We start from the raw sequence: 19,803 nt of genomic DNA, 5'->3' as shown, positions 1-19,803 counted from the left end.
CTTGAAACCACCCAGAGAGATTTACCCTGGTTGGCTGAAGTCCAGCAAGGGACAGACAATGGCCAAAAGCACCTGTGCAGTGACCACGGACACGTCGGGATGCTTGGGAAGAGGAAGCCCGCTGCCAGGGTCAGGGTCTCAACTGGCAACAGCCAACCACAACTTAACTGTAAGAGAAAGTCTGGCAGGTCTCTGGACATGGGAAAACGACACACACGGAGTCCTTTGCTCCCTCCTCAAGGACACATGCGAGGAGGCTCTGTGGCAGTAAGCTACCTTGCAGGCAACTTCTGAGCACAAGTTACTTTTAATTGTGCTGTAGTAGCCTCACTTTTTATTGAAGGAAAAAAAAAAGGTTTGCTTGGATTAATAGCAATTAAGTAGACAAATGGTTAAGCTGACATGCTAATGGAAAAAGACCAACATGTATATGTAAAACACAGTATTTAAGAACCAATACTTCTGATGGGGTGATAATGCTCAAATGCCCAGACACTTTACTATTAGCTTCTTTTAATTAATACAAATCAAAAGCAACCACACAAATGTAATCAACCTCACTTTCCTTCTACCCCTTAACCTCTACCGAATCAATGATTTTTACATCTAATGGAACCAACAACAATTTGCAATAAAAAATAAGGACTCAATTTTTCTCAAAGTGCCTTTGTTGAAATGAACAAAAAGCTGAGCACAGAAGTGGAGGCTGGGGAAGACGCTGCTGTGTTTTTAAATCAATAGCCTCCTCTGTCAGTTGCGGGTGTCTGGTCTGCTTGTCCTAAGAGGTCTAATCAAGCTTGGTTCTCTTGAAACTGTCATGCTCTGAAGGGCGTCTTAAAAACCCTTTATGTATGCAACCATCACACAGGTAGACTCCGGCAGCTGTGGGGCTAGCTCTGGTCCATCCTGCCTGCCATTAGCAACAGAGGCCTGGCTGGCAGAGGAGTGGGGGGTGGTGCTTGGCCTCCCACCTCCCTGTCCTCCACTTAGGTACCTGCTGCTGTGCCTGCTGCTCCTCGATGAAATGGGAGTTGGCCAACTGAAGCTCCCGGTCGAGGCGCCCGTATTTATCCGTCGTTCCAGTGCCCCAGTTCTGTCCGCCACTGTCTCCTAGCAGGGCCTGCGAGAGCGGGGCCGGGGGCAGCAAGGCAGGAGGAACAAACCGTTACTCTCACTAAACAAGGGCCCCATCACCATGATATGAAGAGTTCTCCCACTGCTCATAAGCTGTCTTTCCAGGGGTCAGCTTTTTACGGATTGGGGCAGGTTGGTGCCTGCGCAGTACAAATGAAAGAATGCCATGAAGGGCACTTTCTATGGACTCACAAATGAACTCTGTCCCATTAAAAATGCAAGTGGGAGTCAACTTTAAAGCAATCTTAAAGCCCCTCTGTGTACTGCTTTGTGGATCGTAAAGCACTTGTTCTCATAGGACCAGCTCTTCCTAGCACCCTTGGAATTTTACTGGAGACCTGTTGAAGGTTAATCTAACTCTGCAATGAAAAAACAAGGACTCAATTTTTCTCCAAGTGCCTTTGTTGAAATGAACAAAAAGCTGAGCACAGAAGTGGAGGCTGGGGAAGAGGCAGCCTCCACACATCTAGAGTCCTTTCTATTTAAGTATGACCAAGGAAATTTTTGGTATTCGGAGGTGGGAGGAGATAGTTTCCTAAAGTGACAAAAAAAACTAAGCCACAGTCCCTCATACACTGTAGGCACAAGAACCACCAGCGTCTGCTCAATGTGACCCACAGATAAATCCCAATGCCCTTCAGCAGAGCTAAAGGGCTAGAGGTTTCCCAGATGGAACAGGGGTTGCTTCAGCAGGCAGCATGGCCACAGTGGGGGCCTGACCCTGATAACCCAAGCAAGGGTTGGCCCTGATGTCAGCTCTCCACCTGGGCCCCCAGATGCCAGGGTCGGGTTTCCTAGTATGAATTTGAGGAATTCTGTAGTCAGAAAAGGATAAGTTTGGGAATGTCTTCCTTCACTGAAGAGGCCAACCAGGAATGTGAGCTGACCCTACCTGGGATCCCCACAAGCCTTTTTAACCAAAGAACTGGACCAAGCTAGTGACTAGGATTCTTCTATCTTGTAGAGCTGCTAAAACTTCTTACCAGGTACTCTTTAGCTCTGGAACTGTTAAAAGTCTAACTGATTCCTTGGTTCTCTGTCTGCAAAGCCCCTCAACACCCACACTAGCCTTGCCTGACTTTCAGACATGAATTCAGGCGAATGGCCACATTTCAGATGCTACATTCAGGGAAGTTCAGGATGCATGTTGAGTTCTGAGGCAGATATGAGAAGAGGACCAGGATACCTGAGAACTTCCACAGCCCAGAACCTTAGTCAAGAGTCTGGATGGTGACTGTCTCCGGTGTAGAGCAGACATAAGGTGTTAGGGGGATGCTTCTGCCCCTACCTGGTCATGGGGCTGTTAAGATTGAAACGATCCTGCTCGTTTTGATGCAAAGACTCTAATGACTCTATGGTGGACACTGGGACCTAGTGACAATTTTTTCAAAGTCAGAAAAAGGCTACAGTGCATCATTAGGCTATGGATAGAGAACTAGAGTTCCTGGGGCCACAATCACAGCTATTTTTTTCCTAGCTTATCCATGGTCTATACTTGGGTAGACATATGTCATGCTGTTAAGAGTCACCCATGAAGCTGTTTAGATTCCCTTGGTCTGACCTCCAGAAGTTGGTTAGTGAGAAAGAAGACAGAGAGAGGGCCCAGAGCACCGGGGACCAGCCTGAGTGCAGGTGCCAAAGCAGGAGGCCCTGGCTTTGCGAGGATCAACCCAGCACCTGGTGCTGGAAGCAGCAGTGAGGTGGACTCTGCCCACGTGGGTGTCTACAGAACTCTGCCCACCTCCCATTCCTTGAATGCCTGTGACTCGAAGACATTTTGTTGTAGTTTAGTCGCTAAGCTGTGTCCAACTCTTGCGACCCCATGAACTAGCTCACTAGGCTCCTCTGTCCATGGAATTTCCCAGGCAAGAATCCTGGAGTGGGATACCATTTCCTATTCTAGGGGATCTTTCCGTCCCAGGGATTGAACCCGAGTCTCCTGCATTGGCAGGTGACTTCTTTACCACTGAGCCACCTGGGAAGCCCAAAAACATTTTACTCATTGCCTAAAACAAAATTCCCAGCCACAGTCTGAGAAGCTATGCATAAATGCACATTTTATTTATGTTAGTTCACTAGCTTTTCCAAGAGTCAGTGGCAGATGGGATGGCTAGCTAATGTCTCTTCCTGTCTGCACTGTTACAAGCAAGGAGGGTGGATGGGGGAGAAAAAACAACAACAGTGACTTGGAAAATGGCATGTGGAGAAAGAAAAAAGGAAAACTAAGTTAGGAGATATTTAGAGTCCTCTTCCCTTTTCAAGCTTTCAGAATACTTGTTTTCAAAATTAAGTGGGTCAAGAAACACCTACAGGTGTAAAGTGAAGAGTATATCATAAACTACTGATTCCTAGTTAATTAAAAATGGTGACCTGTTCTTACAATTATCAGCCTACTAAATGCAAAGACTGGGTCTCTTGTAGCTTTTATTTTTGATACGTCAGTATCTGGGCTTTGGTTTCTGAAATTTATTAGGCTTCGTACTTTATTTGTTATAGGTTAAAAAAACTGGACCTCACATCAAAAAAAAAAAAAATACATAAAACAGTGAAAGATTTAACACATATTTAAGTTTCCGCAAATGCTTTATGTAAAGTTTCAATCATTAAATGTCTTGAGTGTTCTATGTGTGGGCAGCTAGAAATCTAAAAAAAAGAAGAGAAAAACCATGACACAATCCCTCCCCACTCACAAAGAAGCTTGAGGTCCAGCAGAGAAAATGACAAGCAAGCAAGCAATTACAGCTCTTAACAGAACGCCTGGCACACAGAATGTGCTCAACAGGTGCAGAATAAATGGCTTGTGGCAAGGGCTATGAGGTACACAGAGGGTGCAGTGGGAGCCCAGAAGAGAGGACCAGAGGGTGTGGAAGGGGAGGGGGGAAGGCTGCTGTCAGCATCACTGCGGGCTCAGCACACAAGGTCTTCTGCTTGCATACATGATACACAGATGTCAGAAGTTTTCAAGCCCAAGTATCTGTGTATTTTCTGTGATACTGTATATTCCAACGTTTACTCACCTGTCTATTTTTCCTTTCAGCTAATGCCTGCACAGATGAAGTTGACATCTGATCCTTCATGTCCTAATGAGATAAGTAGACGACCAGAAAACAAATGAACATCCTTAAACAAAATTGTGGTTAATATTCTGCACACTAGCAAAATATACATAATTCATTATTAACTTTTCAAACAAAAAGGCAGTAATTTTTGCCTTCTATTTTCAGTCTCAAGAATAAAGGAAATAAAGAGAAGGATATCCCCTTAAAAAGAGGAAACCAGGATACTAAATTTAAATATGAGGAAAGAGAAAGTATACCCTGAGTACTTACCATAGGCCAAAACACTGTTAAACATGTACACATATTATCACTATGTAATCTGTCCACAATGACCCTATGAAGCTGGTATTACCTTCGTTTTACAGTTGATGAGACTAAGATTTAAAAAGATTACGGTACTTCCTCAAGGTCACACAGCCAGTAAGTGGCAATCCTAGGCATACAGATAAAAGCTTGTGCTCAACGCCTGTCTCTTCAAGTATGTGCTGTGCTTAGCTGCTCAGTCGTGTCAGACTCTTTGCGACCCCATGCACTGTAGCCCACCAGGCTCCTCTGTCCACAGGTTGCCATGCCCTCCACGAGGGGATCTTCCCAACCCAGGGATCGAACCCAGGTTTCCTGCACTGCAGGCGGAATCTTTACCATTTGAGCCACCAGGGAAGCCCAAGAATACTGGAGTGGGCAGCCTATCCCCTCGCCAGAGGAACTTCCCAACCCAGGAATTGAACTGGTGTCTCCTGACAGCAGGCGGATTCTTTACCAGCTGAGCTACACGGGAAGCCCATCTTCAAGTATAATACATGTAAAAAAAAATACATACTTTAAAGTATACTTACCATTAAACACCAGAGAATACTTTCAAATAGTGATGAACAGGTCACTTTATTTCTGAGTTGGATTCATGGGACATATAGACTATTTCTAACACCAGTATTTTCCAGAGTGGTATCAAAAAAATTTTGTGTGGAAAGAAAAAGGAATGTACCCATTACTTAATCTAATGCAAAACACTTTATTAAATATGAACCATTAGCTGCATATTTAAGTACAACCCAATACACCTTAAAATGATTTCAGCTAAGTACATGATTACTGTAAGTTTTCTTTAAAAAAAAAAAAAAAAAAGGATGCCAAAATATTCTTTTCTGTTGGCTCATAGGCTACTTTAGAGGTGCAAATGTTGACGTATTAGGCTTTTACAGACTTCTTGCAGGATGCATGATAAGGGAATGGTAGATGAGGGTGCCACAGCTTTCCGAATTCCTACTATGGGAAGTCTGAATGATAACCACCTCACTGCAACCTTCAGTCTGCCTGGTCCCTCCCTCAGCAGATACTGACTGATGTGTGCCCACACACAGCAGTGATGATATGGACAGGGCCCCTGCCTGACAGAGCTCACATCACAGTGGACAAGAAGAAGCAAACAGCAATCACACACACACTTCAACAAGGGAGTCAATGGGGCTGAAATCCAGTGGGTGAGAGCCACTCTGGAAAGATAGGGATGATACCTGATCGAGACCTGAGGGCCTAGAACGAGCCCACCACAGAACAAGTCCAAGGCCAGAGAATTCCAGGCAAAGGAAACAGCAAGCTTAAAAGCCTGCAGGCAAAAAGGCTCAATGGTTTAGCTTTTGAGAAGGAAGACCCGTTGCTGAAGGAGCCACTGCATGCTGGGAGTTGGAGGGAGGTTGTAAGACAAGGCTGACCAAAACAGGCAAGGGCCATCAGGCTGCTTAGAATTTATACAGAGGCAGTGACTGGCACACTAGCCCTGTAAAGAAGTACATATTAAATATTCAGCCTTTGTCATGTTTTGTTTTTTTTTAAACCACCCTCTAAAAAAAAAAAAAAAGTTAGACCATTCTTAGATCTCATGGGCCACAGAGGGCAGGCCCCTGTTCTAAGGCAACGGGAAGCCTTAAAGTATTTTGAGAAAGGCTGTGGAGTATTCTGGGTCATGTTTTAAAAGATCACTCTAGTTATTCAGTGGGAAAAATGTTGGTAATTAAGTAGAACAGAAGTAAAGAGTTCATCTTGTTCTCACACATTAAAGTGCTGCCCAGGATGGGAAAGAAGTGCCCTGACGGTGGAAGCCTTCAACAAGAGGGCATGGGAGCTCTTGGATGTGATACTGGGCAAGTAGGTAGGGCATCTGAGGGTGCTCCACCTGGAGTCCAGTTAACCCATAAATTCTAGGATTCTTTACCTAGTTCATCTGTTCACAAACCTCAAAAGAAAAAAAAAAAGAATGCCACCCATAGAAACTGAGAAAAATTTACTTAGTAAAAAAAGTATTCACCATAAAGATCCAGATACTGGTATACTTAAAACAAGGGAAACAGGGAGATAAGCCATATTTTTTGAATATTTGAGATCTACCTGAGTCAGTCATCTGAGGTATTGTTAAAAATGCAGGTCCCTGGCTCCCACTCAGACCTACTTACTAAATGAGACTTTAAGGAACAATTTAACAAGTCTCCCAGATGAGAAGCTGTTTGACAGACTCTGATCCACACAAATTCTAGAAGCCTTCAAAGGAGACTCTTATGCTATTACCTCCTGGACTGCAGGATTCCTTTACTAATTATCAATTAAGAGTTTAAGATGACATTCTGATTTTCGATCAAACAGTATGAATAGTATAATAATCTCACTTATTTAGTGTATGTCAACAGTGACACAAAGCAAATATCTGAATTGTTCACTGGCTGGGATGACATATGCTTTTGAAAAATGCATTTACGGGGACTTCCATGGTGGTCCAATGGTTAAGAATCCATCCTGCAACGCTGGGGATGTGGGTTCAATCTCTGGTCCGGGAACTGGGATCCCATAAACCCTGGAGCTACTGGGCCTGCGCAGTGCAACTAGTGTCCATGTGCCCCAACGGAAGATCCTGCGCGACGAAACTCAAACACAGCGTGATATATGAAGAAAAATAATTTTTAAAAACACACTCAATATACTTTATAATAGCCTTTTAAAAATACTGAACACTGTGTGTGTGTTAGTCACTCAGTCATGTCCAACTCTTTGACTATGGCCTGCCAGGCTCCTCTGTCTAGGCAAGAATACTGTGGGTTGCCATGCCCTCCTCCAGGGGATGCATTGCAGGCAGATTCTTTACCATCTGAGCCACCAGGGAAGCCCCCTATTGAATACTGCTGCTGCTGCTAAGTCGCTTCAGTCATGTCCGACTCTGCGCGACCCCATAGACGGCAGCCCACCAGGCTCCCCCATCCCTGGGATTCTCCAGGCAAGAATACTGGAATGGGTTGCCATTTCCTTCTCCATTGCATGAAAGTGAAAGTGAAGTCGCTCAGTCGTGTCCAACTCTTTGCGACCTCATGGACTGTAGCCCACCAGGCTCCTCTGTCCATGGGAGTTTCCAGGCAAGTACTGGAGTGGGTTGCCATTTCCTTCTCCACCTATTGAATACTACTTGCATAATAAAAATAGCAGCACACCTGTATGGGAAAAGTGACTTTGAAGTTCTAGTTGAACTCTGAACATTATCTGTAGAATGTATTTTTGCTGTTAGAAGGTAAGAGAGTGAGGGGGGAGTAATGACTGTAAAGGTACATAAGCGGGTTTCTTGGGGTTGCTGGGAATGTTCTGGAATGCTTCCAGGTATTGCTTCCATGGTGGTGATCAGTTTATAAATTCTTCAAGCTGTATACTTGGGGTGTATATGCTTTTCTATACAGGTGTATATGCTTTTCTATACTGTTATATAATTTAATAAAAATGTTAAAAACAAAACAAAACAAAAAAACTGCTGCTCCTGAACAATGGCTGGAAGGTAAACCAACCCTCTGAAAATAAATTTGGCATTTTGTATTAACAGTTTTGATATTTGTAACAAATATCCACTGTCTTGACCTAGTAATTCTAATAGGATTTACTTTAAGGAAATAATATAAAATATATACCAAAACAGATATACAAAGATGTATACTGCAGTTTTATTTATAATATGAAAGAATAAATAAGCACCATATCCAAGCAAGAGAACAGTAACTGATAGTAAATACATACAATGTAGTATCTTGTATCAGATATTACACCTTAGGAAGAGAGTTCAGTGAACAGTTCACAGAAAAATACAAATGATCAAAGATGAAAAGATGCACTAATGCATTCGTAAGCAAAGAAGTACAAGCTGAGAAATATTTTTCCCGGTTAGAGTGGGGAAGATGAAAAAGATGAACACTGCCTAGAGTTGTCTAAGGTATTAGGAAATACAGAATATGCACTCTGCTACTAAGAAATATCACTGATTAGGTCTTGATACTTTGAAAATATTTATCTGTGTTTAAAATGGGCATTTTCATTGAACTTTTTAGTACTTAAATATCCAGGATATGCTCACAAAGATAGTTCCTGAAGTATGGTTTGTAATTGCCAAAAATTAACCACATAAATACATACCAACAGGGTCAATGATCAAACAAATCATAATAGATGAAGAGAGCATAGTCTCTCACATCAAAGACCTGGGTTCAAGCTTAGTTTTGATTTTTAAAAATTATGCAAGGTTCAATTTTTCAAAGTGTTTATTTCTTCTATATAAGATAGTATTTTATAGGGTCATTGTGGGGGATTAATAAAGAACGCAACTATGAAAAAGAATACTCTAAATCTACTCTGTCCAATAGCTGTCAGCCAATTACGGTTATGTACTGAGCACGTCAAATGGAGTTAGTGTAATGGAGGAATTAAACTTTTTGACTTTACTTAATTTTAATTAATTTAGATTTAAATTTAGTTACTGGAAAACTTTCACATATGCCTGGAAAATCTGGGTATTTTCCAGTAAATCAACCTTTTCAACTGTAAGTTTTATAAACTCTAAATACAGATGAAGTATCTCCAATGAAAAGTTCATTTCTGAATTGAGATTTGCTTAAATATAAAATATATGCCAAATTTGTAAGTTTTAGAAAAAATTTTTAAAAACTTTATAGAAATCTCAATTATTTTTATATTGATTACATGTTTAAGTAACAGTCTTCTGGGTATACTAAGTTAAATAAAATACATTGTTTGCTACTGTTCATTCAATAAGTTGTGTCTGATTCTTTGAGATCCCATGGACTGCAGCACACCAAGCTTCCCTGTCCTTCACTATCTCCTCGAGTTGCTCAAGCTTATGTCCATTCACCTAGTGATGCCATCCAACCATCTCATCCTCTGTCGCCCCCTTCTCCTTACCTGTTTCTTTCTACTTTTTAAATATGACTACTAGAAAATTAAAGATAGCTTGTACTTTAGTATTTCTATCAGACAGCATGTATCTGTATTGATATAAAACTATGTCCACAATATTTTTTCATATAAAAAATTACAGACTAATATGTCATTTCTTTTAAAAATATATTTCAATTTCATTTTATAGAAATGGCTAGAAAAAATATATAAAACTGACTATTTTTATATAGTGGAATTATAGATTGGAGGCACATTTTCACCTTTCTTATTCATCAAAATTATTTGCATTTTTTAAAAAGTACAGATTTTTAATTTTAAAACTTAAAAACGCTTATGATTACATAATAGCATAAATCACAACTATGTACAAATAAAACAAAGTTCTGTTTTTGTGTTGTATTTTGAGTTTAGGTTTCTTTTTCTATTTTTTCTTTTTGCAAAATTTTTCTAATTCTCTTTCAAAGCATATGTGTGTGTGTGCTCAGTCGCTTCAGTTGGGTCCGGCTCTTGGTGATCCCATGGACTGTAGCCTGCCAGGCTTCTCTGTTCATGGGATTTTCCAGGCAGGAATAATGGAGTGGGTTGCCATGCCCTCCTCCAGGGGAATCTTCCCAATTCACGGATCAAACCCATGTCTCCTGCATTAGCAGCCAGGTTCTTTACCACTAGCAACACCTGGGAAGCCCTTAAAATGGGCATGCATTACTTTAATGAAATACACATTTAAAAGTTCCCATTTTTAAGTTTTCTGTTTAATAAAATGTATTTGTATGTGTGGGTGTATGTTAGCTCCGATAGTCAGTGACCTCAACAGCTGTGTGGTACGCATCCTGTGTGTGGCGTGGCAGAAGGCAAAGAGCTGTGGCTTTCACTTTCAGGATGGTCCTTTCTTTACGCAAGGTAAAAACTGCCAGATACCATGCCACAGATCACCTCCTTATTAGGATTTGGGATTTTAAGTTACATCACTGAAGAGTTTTGAGTATTCTGTAATACCTATCATGCCAAAAACATAATTAAAACTCATCTTCTTTCTAATATAAGAAGTTTAAAATAAGAAGTCAAGAAGCAATTAGTACTGATAAAATATGGGTCACTTGTCAAAAAAACAACAAATAAATGAAACAACTTCCTGTTTATGCTGTTTCCATTTTGCGTCATCTTCCAAGCTGAGTGAATAACACACTGTAAATCCCAGCGCTTCCCGCTCAGAGGACTCACATCCCAGCGTCATTTGTAGGGACACAGTATGCCTCACCCTTTTTGATTAACCAAAGCCATTTCTATCATGACTTACAACTAACTATAAACAATTCTTAGATTTGAAGAGATTGGATTTTTGGGAGAGGGTGTTATAGTTTTGATTGCCTTTGAAAGTTCAAAAAGTTGCAGACTGTTAGTGAGGATCATTTACTTGTTAAAGAAAACTGAGATCTAGAGAGGTTAAATGACTTGCCATGCTGAAAATTTACTGAGGTCTCAGGGGCGCCTAGAACTCATGTCTTCTCACTTCTTACTCACTATTTTGCCACTGACTGCAAAAACCTTTCTCTATTAAATTAACCCAAGGTCACTTCTGCAATAGATCTCCATAACACAAATATATCACATGTGAAATTTCTGATTATAGGCAACTCCACAAATGTAAAAATGATTACCTCAAATATACCAAGGCTACATACACAAAAACATGAATGTTTGCTTTCTTTGGGCTTCCCTGGTGGCTCAGAGGATAAAGAGTCTGCCTGCAATGTGGGAGACCCGGGTTTGACCCCTGGGTCGGGAAGATCCCTTGGAGAAGGAAATCGCAACCCACTTCAGTATTCTCGCCTGGAGAATCCCCATGGACAGAGGAGCCTGAGGGGCAACAGTCCATAGGGTCGCAAAGAGTTGGACATGACTGAGCGAATTCACTTCACTTCGCTTTCTAAGTGAAAGCTGGTAAGACTTAATAAAAACTGCACAAACTAAAAAGACACTTGGAAAAACATACACAAGACTCTTTAAATAAAAATGACTTATTAAAAAGCAAAACTAGTGGACATTGAGAAGAAACCCAGAGAAAGGTTTAGTTCTTCAGACAGAACAGCTACAAAAAATGTGTACCATGTCACTGCCTGCCCAAAGAAGAAAGCACAACTGGCGCAAATGCATCAAAATGCATTCCTCTAAGCAACCGCATGAAATCCAAGTGATGACGGTAACAAAGGAGCTCGCACAAACCGTGGTGTACAAAGTCCTCATCTGAGCCCGGCCTTGTGTTTCCTTTTCCCAAAATGCTAAGTCTCTGAACCCATGCTATCAGTGTCCTTGAAGTGGAACTCAGAAAGCTCTGGATACAAATATTGTCTAGTTGAATGTAATAATACTAAATCAACACAATGCTTTTAAAAAAAATCAAGTTAGTGTCAATTACCACTTCCTTTTCTTCCACAAAACCTCAACTAGCATTTATTAAAATGAGAAAAGCAAAAGATCAGGTACTGTTAACCCACAAGTGGCAAATAGTAACAGCTTCCAAATTAGAAGAAGGATCAAAAACTCTAAAACATTCAGTTGGATCACACCGTTGAGTCTAGTTTAGCTCTCTACTCTAAAAGGACTCTGCAACATTGTGAAGTATAGATGATTTAGAATACTTATTTCAAAGAACATACTTTAAAAAGCTTTTCAAATACTAGAAAATGAACTTTGGATTACACTTTCAATTATACCAACTCACTTAACTTTTACTGTATTGACCTCTGAATTTCAATGTGCAGAATTTATAAGTACTACCTTGCAGATAGAATAAATATAATGATTAAAGTCAAGAATATATGCGTCACTGCAAGGCATCATTTAAATATCAACATCTACAGAAGTCATCTTCAGAAAAACCTATCACAAAAAATTTAAAAAGCACACACTATATTTATAAAGTAAGTAACTGGGAAATTGTTTACCTTAACAAAAATATACCACCTAAAAACAGGGCTTCCTTATCAGACTATCCTCTGAACTGGCTAGAGACTAGGAATGTCTAAACCAAGCTCAGTCGCTCCGAAGTATCTCTGCTACCCCACATGGACTGTAGCCCCCAGGTTGCTCTGTCCATGGGATTTTCTAGGCAAGAATACCTGAGTGGGTTGCCATTTCCTCCTCCAGAGGCTCTTCCCAACCCAGGGATCAAACCCACATTTCCTGAGTCTCCTGCATTGGTAGGCAGATTCTTTATAACTGAGCTACCAGGGAAACCAATAGATGGGGCTCCTAGATCTAAAAAGGTTACTGTTTCATTAAAACATGGGTTTATTTCTAAACAATTTTTAGGTATATGGATACAGAAAGGCAACTAATGAGTAAAGCAAGGAACAAGAATCTTTTAAAGCTCAGTGATAACCTACCATTTGAAATAATTTCAAAAGGAAATCACATGACACGGAGTCTTTGGCAAACACATAGCAAGGTTCCTGCCTAAGATGACTCTTAAAAAGCCATATGTTAGCACTGGTATGATCCCAAGTCTTTTTATTCAAGGAAGCTGCTTTCTAGTACATATGTTAAAGACAGCTGGTTCTCTTACATCTAGTTATGCTAATCAACTGGCTTAGCCATATAGTTTCAAAATACAAAGATATCTTAATGATATTTCACTTACATCTCAGGTCTTTTTAACAATAGGTTAATATCTAAATAATCTGAGACTAAAGATATTTTCCCTTGGGTTGATTTCTTATAGGCTGATGATTGCTTGCTTGCTCTGGATGACTCCCGAAAGGCTGTCAAGCAGTTGTATATGGAAATGTCAGTAACTGGGTTGCAAGAGTTCCAGAAGCAATTCAGATGGTAGAAGAGGCCGCCATCCAAACCCAGTAAGAGCACTCTTCACAATGCAAAGTGATTACCAATCAATCAGGAAACCAAATGGTTTCTACCATAGCAGTTATTCTTTTGTCTAGGAACACAGCATACTAAGAAATAAAGAGGGAAAAAAGACAACTGGTCTGGAGGAGTGAGATGGATGGACAAGAAGGACACAATAACCTTCCCAAAGCCAGCAGTCTCCTTGCTCATTTTTGCTCTGACAAATAAGCCTGATGATACTAACAACAGATTTCCTTTCCATCAGAGAAATTATATGTGGAAACTGTCATTTAACTCATTTAAAAAGGAGTTTCAGAGTTGACCTAGTAGTTTACAATAAGGGAAAGAGTTTGAAGCAGTCTGGCTTTTTCTTGCACAAGTAACATAATAAGATTTCATTCCTTACCCTGACAACCTGCCGAGTACTTGTGATGAAGGCTTTTCTTATACTCAATTCGGTTGCATCGAGGTTGAATTTCCTAGGATTTGCTTCAACTATGCGTGGGTCAAAAAGTCAAGGTAAAGCAATTTCATCAGCAAAAACCTAACCAACATCAGTATTAAACCACAGATCTCTCACAGGCAAGCAATAAAATCTGGCCCAATTTCTCAACACACAGTCAACTTACACTGATCATCCTCAAACTTTCTCTGCCCATAGCTATACGAGGGTCCTTGTGCCCCAAGGCAGAAGTGACCTGCCTGGGTTCACTACAAACCCATGGGTGTCTGGCCACAGCTAAGCTAGGCTCTTCCACATGCCTGCCATTGTTTTGACTCCAGATCACCTTTCCCAGGACAGCATTTGCAAGCCGTTTTCATTTGCCATTCCCAACCATCTCGCTTCTGTCAAGATGCTAACTCTGCTTCTTCATCTAGAAATCGAGGCTTCTTCTGTGAGGCTTCCCTGCTCGCCTCACCCCGACCCTGGGTCACTCCATGCCTCTCTGTACTCATCTCTTATCGTCTGCAAGGATGTACTTGTGATATTATTTGACTAATGTCTGTTCTCCCTCCTCCAAGCCCCCTTCTACCCCCACCATAAGTTCTACAAGGGTTGGTACACTTTTGCTTATCAATCCAATCTCAGTTAACTAGCAAGATGTCCAGCACATAGCACACTCAATGAATATTTGCTGAATGACGAATATCTATTAAAACTTTTGTTCTCTTTATCTCACAATTTCTCTATCTCCCCCAATCTTTTTCTCTTCCCTCCTATCTCAAGGTAGGACATATCTCCCTGTAAGGGTGCTTTTGCTCCCACTCCCTCACATATTTCTCTTCCACTAGTTTTAGAGGACACATTTGTCTTTTAATAATTTAAAAGGCACCCTAGGGTCATTTTGATGAAAAGAAATTATCCACTCCACACATCAACTCTATGTGAACCTGTGTGCTGACTACAGACTGGTCCTAACAAAATCTGGTTTCCTTTATGTGCCATTACACTCAAAAAACAAAACAGGCCTCAGAACATGCAAATGGCATATCTTCAATCTAAAGTTCTGATTTAATATTTCCTGTTGAAAAAATGGTCATGTAATCCAACATTTACAGTTCCCTGGTTCACCCATCATATCAGTGAACTTACTTAACATCAATAGCATGACTTGGCATAATAGATCTGCTTTAGTAAGTGCAGTTTCATGGGACAAGATGCCTCTGTAATGCTCACTGGCAATGCACGGGAAAGAGTCCGGGGAAGGATTTTCTTTTGATCTCTAATTACCAATGTACGATACTGATCTGTATACACCTCCTCAAAATAATGACAGCTAACACTCACAGAAGCTCTCTATGGGGATTTCATGCAAGTCCAGTGGTTAGGACTTTGAACTTCCAATGCAGGCATTCAGGGGGCACAGTCTGATCCCTAGTTGGGGAACTAAGATCCCACAGGCTGCATGACTCAACAACAACAAAAAAGAAAGTTCACTGTGTCAGGCACCATCCTAAACTCTTTATCTGATAAACCTTCAACAACCGTATGAGCTAGGTACAACTGTTACCTAACGTCCTACTGAGAAGCAAAGTATAACTGGCAGAGGCAGCACGTGAACAGCCGGTCTGACCACAGGGCCCAAGCTCAAAGCCGCTGCACTGTGTGGCCTCTATGCTGTAGGCGCTTCCTGCACTGAAGCAGCATTGGTCACTCTGCCTTAGTCTCCTGGGCAACGACTATAAGTGTGCCAAGGTACAACTAAGAGGAGCATCAATCGATGATAGAAGAAAGTATCTCATCTATGTATTCGAGACATCTGAATGAAAACCTGTCCATTTGTCTGTTTGCCTCACGTGGCACAGATGCCTCAGAAAAGGATATTGATGGTTTCGTCGAGGTCCTCTAGGTCCCACTCTATGCTCCGGAGGTTGTTCCTCAGCTCGTTGGTGGTCCAGTCGATTTCTTCCCTCGTGGCTGTGGATGGGTCCTGGAGGAGCTCCGTCCATCTCTGAAACAATCCCTGTGCAGTGTTGACTGCTTTCTGAACCTCTCTGTAACCAGGTGAAGGGAAAGGACAGAAATGAGACAACACTTACTATGAACAAGTTAATACAAGACTTATGTTAACCATTGCAATCAGACCCCACCCTCAGCAATGAACCACCATTCCCCAAAGTGTTTCTAAGTTGTTACAGAAGGCTCTTCATGGACAAATATCAAAATTCAAAATTTTAAAATAATAGTCTGAGTATTATGCTCTCAGCTGATTTCAAAATAAAATAGCCACCACCTAAGCACCTATAATATCAAGTTTGTTCGTAAAGTGAAAGTGCTAGCCGCTCAGTCATTTCATTCTTTGCAACCCCAGGCTGGTCTGTCGGTGGGATTTTCCAGGCAAAAATACTGGAGCAGGTTGCCATTTCTTTCTCCAGGGGATCTTCCCAACTCAGGGATCGAACCCACATCGCCTGTGTCTCCTGCGTTGGCAGGTGGATTCCTTACCGTCTGAGCCACCAGGGTGTTCTTTAAATTTTGTAAAGGACAAAATTTAATTTTTCTAACAGACCATACTTAAAAGTAGTCTAAGAAGCTATAACATTCAATCATGCTGCTAGTTGGTGCAAAGTAATTAGCATTCAGATGAAGATTCTAAAACAACTTTCTTTTCCTTGGGAAGACTGCTGTGAAAGAGGGGTAAAAAAGGGTAGATAGAAGAGTTACTGTTACACAGCTTGTCTTTTAGGAGGTAAGTATTTTAACCTGAGACATTTTAAAATTCAAAATCTCATTAGAAGATTCCCCAACAGGATTAGCTTTAAATATCGCTATTGTACTTTCTACTCTGCACAGAAGATTAGTGTGCTTCAAGTTCAGGGGGTGAGACTAGGCTATTAAGTACTGTGGTCTGTTTTCTTTTAGATTATAGATACAGCCACAAGGTCTTAAAAACCGTTCTCCCCACCATTGGGCCAATATCTACCATTAAATGTTATACTCTAACACTACCATGTATAAAAGCCAAAAAGGAGTCGTTTTATAATCATGGTCTCTTGTGTACAAAGATTATAACCTTCATGCTCCTAAACTAAGGTATCTGTTATGATCCTTCCATGATTTCTTAACCAACTCTTCTGGGTGCTCGGTCAGTGCGCTTGTTGCCTATGGCTTTAACACAGGGAACTACACGCATCCCATTCCCTCTGACATCTGAAGTGTCAGAGGAGACAGCACTAACAAAATGAAAAAAGTACCTTATAATATCTTGGACTGTGAATACTGATGAGAGCGAAAAAGCTGAATGTTAAATACAGAATATAGACACTGGAGCCGGCTGAATAAATCACTGAGCTATGTGGCCAACAATCAATCTACCGAGAACACTCTACGATGTTCACACCCAGCTCGTGGGTTAAGCAAGTCCCCTCATTGTTCCTCCCTCTCACATCAGCCCTATGCTTTCAGTGCTAAAGAGAAACTCTATCTGAGACAAAAAGAGGAAGGACTAAGTAACCGAGATGCAAATCTACTATTTTTACACTTTATTGAGGTTTCTGGCTGATTTGGTAAAGAAAAGGGCATACATTTCCCATAATATGAAGTACTTGGTGAAGGGAAGTTTGTGTTGAATTGTGTTGAATATCTTCTCTGATAATAGAAGGCAGAGTCAAAAAGTTATCGAAGATGATACATCTCATTCTAAAGGACATAAAATTTACCAGTTCTGTAAAGGAAATCTGAATTCTGAATTGCTTTTTGAAAACCAGAAGTCTCAGACTGGAGCATACCACATTCTCCACCACCAACAGACAACTAGGATGCTGGAATTAAACTCTTAAGCAGTGATCCATAAACTTTTTCAGTCTCAGGGCTCTTTTGCACTTTTCAAAATTACTGAAGACCCCAAGGAACTTATTTTGATGAGAGCTCTTTATCTGTTGCCACTTACCGTATTAGAAATTCAAACAGATATTTTAAAATAGTTACCACTTAATAAAACATTACAATGAAATTACTGTATGTTAATGATTTGCAAAAAATTTCTAAAACAAAAATATTTAGTGAGAAGACTGGCACTGATTCACATTTTTGCAAATCTCTTTAATATCTGGTTTAACAGTAGGACAGGTATATTCTTACAACTTCTTTTACACTGTTTATATACGTTTTGGTTGAAGCACATGACAGAAATCCAGCCTCATACAGATATATAGTTGGAAAAGGGAAGAGTACTTTAACAGTCTTTTCAGATAATTGTGAATATTCTTTCTTGACGCTCTAAGAAAACTCAACAAGTGGCAGTTTCTTAAAGCTTAGCGGCAGTATGGAAGCTGAAACTGCACCAAAGACCTTGTGAACCCTCATACATTACAACTCACTGCTCCATCTTCTACAGTGACTGAATCTGTTACCCATCATGTACTGGTCATTTACAAAGTATTATTTTACCAAGCATCAGAGATCGTCCAAATGCTGACTCATTTCATTACACAACATCCAAAATCATACAGTAATATCACCACCAATCCCACCAGAAAAACTTAACTACTTGGAATCTGTAACATGATACAAGTTGAATCAAGCTTCCCAAAATTCTTTTAAAAAAGGCTCGAATTTCATCATCTGTAAAAGTATTGTCAGTTGTTTTCCAAGAAGTAACAGGTTCACCTCATTCATTTTTGAGAACATCTCAAGGTTTCTAATGGATAATTTTGATCCTTGTGAGCATATGCAAGTCTCAATAACCAGTCTGCAACTCATTCTTTGAAGAAAAACATGAGATTCTGTGGAGGAAAAAGCGAGCTATTTCAGCTTGCAACTGCATCACAGAAGTGCCTTCCCTGGAGTCAGTCATCTTATAATACGGCAAAAGTGCCCCATGCACTCTCTCATGTTGTCACAAAGAATATTAAAATGTGTACTGAGGTGGGAGAAAACAACTGTGAGTTACACTTCTGATTAAATAACTTGTATCCACAATATACATATATATATATTAAACTCTCAAAACTTAAACCCAATTAAAAAAATGGGCACAATGAAGACCCAGCACATTCCAAAATAAACAAATAAATCTTTAAAAAAGAAAACTGAGCTGATTTCTTAAAAAAAATGGGGGAGGGCAAAAGATCTGCAGAGTCACTTCACTAGAGATAACATACAAGTGACAAGTAAGCACATGAAATGATGCCCAATACCATTAGTCATTAGAAAAATGCAAAGTAAATCCATAATGAGATACCACTACAAACTTGGAACGGCCTCACACAACCAACCGACAATGCCAAGTGTTGACCAGGCAGTGGAGTAACTGGAATGCTCAAGGATTGCTGGTGGGAACACAAAATTGTACAACCATTTGGGAAACAGTGTAGTTGTTTCTTAAAATTAAACATACAAAACATGCATTTACCATATGACCCAACAACGCCACTTCAAGATGACACAAAAACACACACACTCACACAACAACCTGCAAATTCTTACAGTGGTTTTGGTCATAATAGCCAAAAACTGAAAACAAGCCCAATGTCTTTCAACCAAGGAATGGACAACTCTGGTACACCTTCACAATGGAATACTACTCAGCAATAAAAAGGAACAAACCATGCCTACGTGCAACAATAAGAACAAATCCCAAACGTACTATGCAAAGTGTAAGAAGTTAGATGGCCACACAATACATGATTCCATTTCTGTAACATTATGGTGGAGGCAGAACTATAGGGAGAGAAAACAGATCAGTAGTTGCCAGGTGCTGGACATGGGGGGAGGGGGACAGAGAGAAACTTCTAGGGCTGATGGATCTGTCCTGCAAGTTACTTATGGAGGTGGTGGTTACTGACTACATGCACTTGTCAAACTTCACAGAAGTACACACTAAAAACGGTCAGTTTTATTGTTGGCAAATTACAACTTTTAAAAAGTGAGGAAAAGTTGGGACTTCCTAGGCAGTCCAGTGGTTAGGACTCTGCACTTCCATCGGGGGCCCAGGTTTGATTCCTGGTTAGGGAACTAAGATCCCACAGGGTGCACAGTACAGCCAAAAAAAAAAAAGAGAGAGAGAGAGACCAACTATGCTTTTTTTTTTAAAACAGGAAAAGT

General features: G+C 40.5%; 1 protein-coding gene across 1 annotated transcript in view; it reads right to left on the bottom strand.

Moving 5' to 3' along the window:
• The window catches only part of STX6 (syntaxin 6), a 47,030-nt gene that overhangs the window by 14,313 nt on the left and 12,914 nt on the right, over nucleotides 1-19,803 (bottom strand). The window contains exons 2-5 of the mRNA XM_043485055.1: nucleotides 15,583-15,752; nucleotides 13,663-13,757; nucleotides 4,152-4,214; nucleotides 995-1,120 (exon numbers count right to left, since the gene is read on the bottom strand). Coding sequence (XP_043340990.1) covers nucleotides 995-1,120; nucleotides 4,152-4,214; nucleotides 13,663-13,757; nucleotides 15,583-15,752 — 454 coding nt within the window. The remainder of the gene's footprint in view (nucleotides 1-994; nucleotides 1,121-4,151; nucleotides 4,215-13,662; nucleotides 13,758-15,582; nucleotides 15,753-19,803) is intronic.

Source organism: Cervus canadensis, chromosome 13 (assembly GCF_019320065.1).
Source record: "Cervus canadensis isolate Bull #8, Minnesota chromosome 13, ASM1932006v1, whole genome shotgun sequence".
Taxonomy (NCBI): Eukaryota; Metazoa; Chordata; class Mammalia; order Artiodactyla; family Cervidae; genus Cervus; species Cervus canadensis.
Note: the sequence above shows the minus strand (reverse complement) of the source record. Positions and strands in the feature narration are given on the sequence as shown.